The 9909-nt window shown below is 39.6% G+C and overlaps 1 protein-coding gene across 1 annotated transcript in view; it reads right to left on the bottom strand.

Annotated features, from left to right (window-relative positions):
* Positions 1-3325: 3325 nt before the first annotated feature.
* The window catches only part of LOC126349718 (kinesin-like protein KIF12), a 568557-nt gene continuing 561973 nt past the window's right edge, over positions 3326-9909 (bottom strand). The window contains exon 17 of the mRNA XM_050002454.1: positions 3326-4286. Coding sequence (XP_049858411.1) covers positions 4274-4286 — 13 coding nt within the window. The 3' untranslated portion in view covers positions 3326-4273. The remainder of the gene's footprint in view (positions 4287-9909) is intronic.

Raw genomic sequence — 9909 nt, 5'->3', positions numbered from 1 at the left:
TGTGCATAGCTATAACACCAGGAGAAAGGATGATCTTCACTATGCAGGGTTAAATCTGACTTTGGCACAGAAGGGGGTAAATTATGCTGCCACAAAAGTCTTTGGTCACCTACCAAACAGCATCAAAAGCCTGACAAGTAGTCAACCAACATTTAAAAATAAATTAAAAGACTTTCTAGATGACAACTCCTTCTACTCACTGGCTGAATTTTTAGATATAAATTAAGGGAGGGAAATAAACTAACTTAAGCATTAGTGTCATGCAATATTTTGTGTAATGTAATATCTTGTACAGACATCTTTCATTAACCTGAGACGTTCCACATCATTACGAAGTGTCGTATTCATGATCTATGGAACAAGTATTAATCTAATCTAATCTAATCTAATCATTCATTTTTTAATTAAGTGTGACTGTAAATTATTTTGAGCTGCATCCTTGGAAGGCACTGTACTAACTATTCACTAACTGTGCAGCTGAAAGTTGCTTTTGCAGTAGGATGGTAAATACCACATTACCATTAGGCTAAACATGTATAATTTGAGGTGGATGGGCCTATGTGGAATTGTGTGTTCAAACAAATCTACAGATTAACACAGACATTTTTACTAAAATATTTGTGAGATACCATGAAAAAGGCTGTTTGCTACCAAGCCACTGACTCCGCAACACTTTAGAAATGTCATTGTAACAGCATATGAATCTATCCCTATAAAAAAGTTAACCACTGCTTGTCATTCTGCTTTGTAGTGTTGCATATGGTACATAGCTGTAGACAGTACTTTATGTCATCATTTGTAATGACACTTGTTTTTCAACCTTTCCAATTTTAAAGATTTACAAAAACCATTAACATTAACCTGGGACATACAGTGTTGTGACTCGCCGATTATTCAAAGTGCAGCCGCGCAATTACGCATGTCGTCTACATGCGGCGCTGTCTGCCAGCCATGCAGCAGCCGCGCCACCTAAGCGGCCAGCCAGCCAGTGGCCGCTAGACTTGGACTCAATGCTCATTCAAATGTTACCTTGAACACATTTATTTCAAAACAATACAACACAATAACTCACTGAGCAAGTTGACGAAGCAATCCATGTGAACAAGATAACATTCGAATGAGCACTGAGTCCAAGTCTAGCGGCTGCTGGCTGGCTGGCCGCTTAGGTGGTGCGGCTGTTGCATGGCTGGCAGACAGCACCGCATGAATGATCGGTGAGTCACAACATACAGTATACATGAAATTAAGAGTTGTCATCTGCAGAAACCATGAGGGATGGAGTTCATAGCCAATACTGAGCACGAGGTTGTTAAAACTAAGCAAAATTCATGTTAATTTCTTTCACATGTTGATTGGTGAGCAGCAAAACAGGGTGAAGAGTGACATGCACACATGAAGCTGGGAGGCAGGTTGTCACAGGATGATTGATTTATGTCCTTAAATTATACATGTACAATTTGTAAATATTTTTTTTGTCACTGCTTATAACTCACTTGAATGAAATGTGCTTCTGAGAAGACAATGGTGCATTGCTGAGTTACTGTAAATGCACTATATACAAAGCACTTCTTTGGAGAGGGGAAAATTCATTTGGTGCTGTATTTGTTATTTGTCTTCAATGCAGAAATACCTCTGTTTCTGGAATTTGGATGGGCAACATGTTCATGTGATGCCTTTGTAGTCTGGCAACGCACAGTAAATGTTTAACTGTCACCTGTTTCAGCTTATCATCAAACATACAGTCGTGAATATTATATAAATATGCATTAATCATACGTTGTTTCTTCTGATCTCATTGTACAATTTGTTTTGTTTTTCACAACTTTATCTGAAATTTTGCATCCGGAATCAATTTTCCAGTACTATAGAAACAAACTGTTTAAGACAAAAAGGCGGTGATTGCTTTTTTTGTTGAGTAAGTAATAGCCATTTCTGAAATCTGGTTACATGCTTATACAGTATTATACGTTTTATGCTCCACAACATTGTCATGAAGTTATTCCAGGATCACATACAAGGATTTTCACTAGGGTTTTAATTCTTGAAGTAACAAAGAACTGCAAAAGAAGATTTTCATATCCTACACATGGTACTAAATTTTCTGCATGTGAGCAATGTGAACTAACTTGTTGTTTAAAACATTATTCTTAGCTTCTTTCAATAAACATTATTAAATATATACACAATTTGGTTACCTTATATCTGTTATTTCCTAAAATATTTTTGGTTTTGGTTTTTGTGATGTGTAAATGAAGTTGGCTTATATGACAACTGGGTGTTTTGTGCAGTGTCATGTGTCAACAGAACATAGCATTTTGGTTCTCATTATAAACTGAACGATCTTCAGAGTGCATTTTGTTTCACTATTGAAAACTCTTATTTTTGTCATATTTTGCTTTTCCACCTATAAATATCCCTGGAGTCGGTACTGACCAAGCTAAATCAACTTCACTGTATCAATTACACAAATAAAAATCATAATCCAAATGACACTTTCTTGGTACTAAGAACAAAAATGTCATTTCCTGTTGACAAGAGGCACTGAATTTGGTAGAGAAGCAGGTTACTCCCAACAAACTGACAAGTGCTGGTGCCTCAGGAATGCAGAATATGGGGTTCCAAAGAGTAAAAAATCTTGCAACAGAAGAAGTTGTCTCATTCTGTTACTGAAAGTTGTCTGTGGCCTATTAGCCAATTTTGTCAGGGTTATTTGTATTTGTCATTGCCCATTGATTGTGGCTGTCTGCTGACTGACTTTCTCCATTCACTGATTTGTGGTAAACTCTACAGTTGGAAATCTCCACAGCATGAGTAAAATTGATATTGGAGTTGGCTGTTAGTGTGATTAGTCATCTGATGTGTAGTGCTCTGAGATACCACTGTCTACCAGCACTTGTATGCCATAGGCATTATAGCATGACTCACCTTCACAAAATAGCAGGAACCATGTCCAAACAACATAATGAAATGGGCCACCACAGCATCGAGTACCCTGAGTCAGACAATAAGTTCTGTTATCTGATGTGCTTTCCTTCCACTGGCCACAGGCAGCGCAGTGCCACACTCTAATAGTAAGAGGCTGAAAGCTCTGTACCACGACTTGCAACTGTTTTGAAAGACTCACAAGGAACAGTTAATTTGTAGCTAAACTCTCAATCAGTCAAAATATTCAGAGACACACCTTTCAAAAGTTGATCACCATATTTAATTTTTAAAAAAATGTATGTGGGTTCCTTTAGGCATTTGTAATTCACACAGTTGGGTACTAATTCAATAATTTTGATCATTGATGGCTATGAATTAAAAAAAAGACAATATCGAAAAATTATTCAAAAAATTACAGAAACGACATCTGAACGACCTTAGGAGATACATTAGCTTTATTTATATACAAATAAGGTCCTGACATAAGAAACAACTAAACTTTCAAAGGACATGATATGAAATTTGATGAAGCACTTAATACCAGTAGAGCAATGCTTCATCATCTCTCTAGGAAATATTGTGTTGCTTGACTCTAATATTAAAAAGTAATGATATATTGTAGTTTGTGAGGCTCTGTTGCATTTGTTTATTTACTGAAGCACTACACAGTTGAAGGTTAACTATAGCACTAGCTTGCCATATTTTACAAAGAGGCATGAATTTGCATGTCCAAGATAAAAGAAATTTGTAACAGTATTACAGAATGAAAATTTCACTCTGTAGCAGAGTGTGCACTGACATTAATCTTCCTGCCAGATTAAAAATGTGTGCCAGACCGAGACTCAAACTTGAGACCTAATTTGGAGTCTTGGTGCAGCTCAAAGTTTTGTAACAATATTAATAATAACAACTGACAGAAAGATGCAATGGCAATGAATCATTCTCATAGCAATACACCGTTTGACATCTAGATGTTTTGACCTCATAAGGTTATGTTTTTAGTAAATATATAAATGTTTTCCTTCACAATATGTATAAAAGATGTTTGATGATCATCATTAGATAGGAGTTGCAAATTATCACCAGACAGAAGAGTTCATTTGATGCACAATCAGATCTTCACTGCAACAATCCAGCTTCGATAAACAAGCAACTTGACCATACCATATAAGGAAGCTTCTCAACTTATCAGGTATTAACTGCAGCATACAACTGAAGAACAAAGTCTTTTTAAAGTGTTCAAAGGTGGTGTGTGGAGCAAACTGCACCATTATATTATGTTCACTGACTTATAATGGCCGTTCAAATTTGAGAGAGTTGTTGCTGGTAATGTCCTCCATACGTTCCTTCACCTGCAGACACTGCAACAATATATGTTTGGAAAACATTAGAATAAGCTATATTACTAATAACAATTGTAAAACAATTTTATTGCTGTTTCAATCTACTGTAGTGTAATAATGTATAGGGTGTCTCCAGAATGTTCTTTCTCTTTGACTAACACTTTTTCTGTTAGTAGATGTGTAATTAACGTGAAATTATGCTGCAACTAAGCCCTGTGCAAAATAGATCTGCAGTGAAAACTGGAAAATGCAAAAGAGCCATTAAATTGCAAATACAGCTTTGAGGAGAACTTAACAAGAAGCCCCCCCCCCCCCCCTCCCCTTGAGATTTGTGTCTTGCAATATTGTGCACTTCATCACCACCATAATATTGTAAGGGCCCATCTGGATACAATATAGTATATTGCCAAAAAAAGTGATTGGACAAAAAGGTCCTGTTAATACTCCACACACTCATCTTACTTATCATCCATAAGGTTCATGCCAAATACTGAAAGGCAACACCTTGCAGTTCTTAATCAAATAATTTATTCTAATTATTATTCCAGTATTCAGTGTTATCAGTTCCACCTGGACAATGATCAGCACAGTGCAATAGAGTGGTTCTCTTTACTTTGAATAAATTGCTGTGTGTGTACATTAATGAACAGAGTTACTCAATGTGTGTGTACATTTTTTGGGACGCCATATATTAATGTTTGAGTTACGCAGAAAAATTCCAGCTGATACTCTACTGAAAGATGCTATACCTAAATTTAAAAAATAAGGCTAAACAGTATAGTCTTATTTGGGATGGTATGAGCATAGCAATACACTGTTGGTTCATTGTTTCTCTTCCTCTAATGCATAATACTTGAGTCATGAATGAGGTCACTGGGATGTATCTGCTTTCAGAAGCTCTTGCTTGCCTTCAAGACTGATGTTTTACCAAGTTGCTGAAAGCTACTTCTCTCATGTGCTGTGGGTGTACCTGGCATGAGTCACAAGTAGGGGCCTTCTCCAGTTCCTTTCATATTCAAGTACAGTGGACGCACTTTTTCTGTAGCTCTGGTTAACATCGTGATCAATTGGTAGAAATTTGAAGATTTTGGGCTGGTATGGATCTTTTGCTCCAACTTTTGTGAACAGATAGTACAATGGTGCAGTATTGGCCTTGATGGGTATTGTGTTTTGTTTTGTTGTACTATGCTCAAAGTGTTTGTGGTAGAATGGATGACAAAGCAGTTCCTGCTCCACTGCGTGCAGAGGCTATCACTTCTAGTCAGAAAAGAAAGCCTTCAATTCATAGCTAGAGCATGTAAGAAAATTTTGCACTGCATGAACTAAGCAAAGTTTACCCTGTTTTAACTGCCCCTGTCCATTAATCATCCCATGTGGGGTGGGAGGAAGAAAGGGCAGAACTTCTTCATTGTTCCTCAACCAGCTGTATAAAGACTCAAGAAAAAATGCATGCATTGTAAAAGCTTTCTTACCCATAACCTCGCTGTTGACGAGACACAAAACGTTAACAAAGGACAGTGACAACAAAGACAATCATGGCAAGACTTGAGACAGGGACAGAAGTGAATGTGTCATATGCATCAACCTAGTACGTCACTAGCATGCTGATCGTAACGTTAATAATATAATGAATGAGTTCAAACATGGACTCTGTTTCATTCCTTGTGTAAATAAGTACATTAAACAAAACAGAAATGCACATTCGTACTTAGTTCACCAATTTCTTGTGCACTTGGTTACAGGCAGGTAGTTTAGTGTTAGAAACACTGGCATCGACTGATACGGCAACTACATACAGCAAAGACCTAGACTACAACACTAACACACAGGTGCAAAGTGGACTGCTGGATGCAGACAACGGACATGCTGGACGACAACTGATACAGGACATCAGAACAAACGGTAATCATCAGCTTTGCACACCGCCAACGAAAGAAACTGCATGTCTATATGCAGAAACAAAATTTTGTACTCAGAAAGTTAGTGGACCATCCTTTTCCACTGAAGTTTTACGTGCCTTTTGTATGAAGATCTACGAATTACTATGTGTATGACGGAGGGCACAATTCCACAATTCCCCCCCCCCCCCCCCCCCCTCCTCTCTTTTCCACTCGCGGATCGCGCGAGGGAAAAACGACTGTCTGAACGCCTCAATACGAGCTCTAATTTCCCTTATCTTTGAATGGTGATCATTGCGCTGTTTGAATGTTGGTGGTAATAAAATATGCTCTACATCCTCGGCGAAGATCGGATTTCGGAATTTAGTGAGAACCTCCTCCCGTTTAGCGCGTTGTCTATCTGCAAGTGTGTCCCACTTCAAACTTTCAATGAGATTTGTAACGCTCTCGTGATGGCTAAATGTACCAGTCACGAATCTTGCCGCTCTTCTTTGAACCTTCTCAATCTCTTGAATCAGACCCAACTGGTAAGGGTCCCATACAGACGAACAATACTCTGAGACTGGACGAACTAACGTATTGTAAGCAATTTCCTCTGTTGAAGCATCGCTTCAGGATTCTACAAATAAACCGCAATCTAGAGATCGCCTTGCCCGAGTTCGCTGTACCCGTTACTTGTGTAATCTGATCATTCCATTTGAGATCATTTCGGATAGTCACACCCAGATACTTGACAGATGTTACCGCTTCCAGAGACAGAGCACTTATTTTGTACTCGTACATTGATCGGGATTTTCGCCTTGTTATGCGCAGTAGGTTAAACTTACTAATATTGAGAGATAATGCCAGTCATTACACCACGCATTTATTTTCTGCAAATCTTCATTGATTTGTTCACAGCTTTCGTGTGATACTACTTTCCTGTAAACTACAGCATCATCGACAAACAGTCTAATGCAGCTGTCAATACCATCAACCAGGTCGTTTATGTAAATTGTAAAAATCAGCGGACCTATTATACTGCCCTGGGGCACACCTGAAGTTAACGCTTCTTTCTGTTGAAGTCACCCCATTCAGGACGACATATTGCTCTCTGCTCCAACCCCATATGTCATTGAATAGTCCGTATGCGCGCACTTTTTGGAGCAAATGGCAGTGCGGAACTGAGTCGAACGCCTTTCGAAAGTCGAGAAATATGGCATCAACCTGGGAGCCGGTATCTAGAACCTGTTGTACATTACGCAGAAAGAGGGCCAGCTGTGTCACGCATGCCCGCTATTTCCTAATACTGTACTGCTGGTTTCTGCAGATGAGCTTCTCAGAGTCTACAAGGGTCATTATGTCTGGACACAAAATATGTTCCGTGATTCTACAACAAACCGATGTCAGTGAAATTGGCCGGTAATTAAGCGCATCCGATTTTCTACCCTTTTTATAGATTGCTATGACCTGCGGCTTCTTACGGTCCCGTGGAACTTTCCGCTGTTCCAATGATCTCTGATGGATGATAGATAAGAATAATGTTATATTTGTAGCATAGTCATCATATAATCTTACGGGGATACCGTCTGGGCCAGATGCCTTCCTGGCATCTATGGATCTTAACTGTTTTACAATCCCAGATACACTAAACACTTATGTCAGCCATCCTTGCGTTTGTTCGATAGTTGAAAGGGGGAATGGTGCTGCAGTCCTCTACCGTAAACAAGTTTTTGAAAGCTAGGTTTAGAATTTCGGCCTTCTGTTTATCATCATCCGTTACATTACCCGTACTGTCAGCCAGAGACGGTATTGAATTATTTGTAGCGTTCATAGATTTTACGTACGACCAAAACTTTTTGGGGTTATTTTTGGAATCTGCAGCTAAAATATTACTTTCAAATTCGTTAAAAGAATCTCTCATTGACCTTTTGACAGCTGCTTTCATTATGCATAATTTCTGTTTGTCAGCGGGACAGTGACTACGTTTAAAACGACTGTGCAAAATTCTCTGCTTTCTCAGCAACTTCCTAATATGTTTGTTGTACCAAGGTGGATGCTTTCCCTCCCCTATATTTTTGCTAGGCACATACTTCTCTAGCACTTAGTGGATAATACCTTTAAATTCCCACCAAAGATGTCTCAATATCTCTGTCTGCCGCGTGAATGTTTGGAGCTGACTATGAAAATATTCACTTTTATTTGCTTTCCCAAACAAGAAAACTCGCTCTGTTTTTTCAACTTCCACTGACATAGAAGCCACAACGACATTACGGTCGCTAATACTTCCTTCTAGATTAACTTCCTCAAAAATATCAGGTCTGTTTGTCGCAAAGATACCGAATATAACCCCATCTCGAGTTGGTTTTCTAACCAATTGCTCAAGGTTGTATGTTGAGAGCGCTCCTAGAATAACTTCACACGAGTCTTTGCTTCTGCTCCCTGTGATAAACGTGTAATTTTCCCCGTCAATGTATGCCAGATTAAAGTCTCCGCCTATAACTAGTGGATAATTTGGATATTTATTTCCTATGTTCTCAAGACTTTCCCTGAAACGTTTTGCGACTTTTGTTCCGGATTCTGGTGGTCTATAAAAACATACTAATACAATGGTCAATCCTTGTCTGATTGACTACTTTATCCAGGCTATTTCACGGTTCGACCCAGTATCGATCTCAACTGCGGTTTAACAGCTTTTAACTGCAATGAACACGCCACCTCCCATAGCATCAGTTCTATTCTTCCTAAACATTGGTCCAATCCGAGTTCAAAATTTCACTGCTGTTTATGTCTGGTTTCAACCAGCGTTCGATACCTAATACAAAATTGGCATTGCTGCTGTTTATTTTGGAGATTAACTCGGGGTTCTTGCTGCAGACACTTCGACAATTTACTAACATTAGATTAAGCATATTTAAATCCTTTGGAATGTCCTGTTTAGGTGAACTAACAATTTTTACAGTTGGCACACCCACATCAGTGTAATGAACTGGTAATTTTTCAGGCCAACGGTTTGTTTCCCGTGGGGAGGAACCTAATCTAAAAAAAAACCCATGTGCACGCCACAAGTAATGTGCTACCCACGTAGCTGCTTCCTGTGTGTAGTGTACACCTGATCTATCAAGGGGCGTCCTATAACCTTCCGCCCCATAGTGTAGCTCGAGGAATCTACAACCATTTTCGTCACAGAGTCGACGTAGCCTCTGGTTTAGATTCTCCACTCGACCCCAAACTAGAGGACCCCGGTTCACCCTGGGGACGATGCTGCAGATCGTCATCTTGGCTTCCACTCCTCGAGAGATGGCGGCCGCCTTCGTCAATTTAGCCAGCCGTCGAAAGGACCCAAGGATTTCCTTGGAACCCCGTCGACAGGCATCGTTGGTGCCAACATGTGCAACAGTCTGTAGCTGTTGCACCCCGCATGCTCGAAAGCCTCCGGAAGAGCCTCTTCCACATCCCATACAAGGCCCCCCCCGGCAAGCACACCGAGTGAACGTTGGAATTCTTCCCCGCCCTAGCCGCTGTATTCCTGAGGGGTTCCGTGACCCGCCTAAAACGCCAATGACAATAATAACCAGCATCCCCTCTGTAATGATCTCTACATCTACGGACTTCAAACACGAAACCTATCATTTCTTCCATTTCTAGGGCTGACTAATGACAATCGATTTACTGAAATCAGATTGCTATAACATGTGGTTTTCCCAAGGAGTATTAAGTTATTTGGATCTTCTGGGTGACTAGGACGCGGTTCCGCTTCTATT

Source organism: Schistocerca gregaria, chromosome 1, assembly GCF_023897955.1.
Source record: "Schistocerca gregaria isolate iqSchGreg1 chromosome 1, iqSchGreg1.2, whole genome shotgun sequence".
Taxonomy (NCBI): Eukaryota; Metazoa; Arthropoda; class Insecta; order Orthoptera; family Acrididae; genus Schistocerca; species Schistocerca gregaria.
Note: the sequence above shows the minus strand (reverse complement) of the source record. Positions and strands in the feature narration are given on the sequence as shown.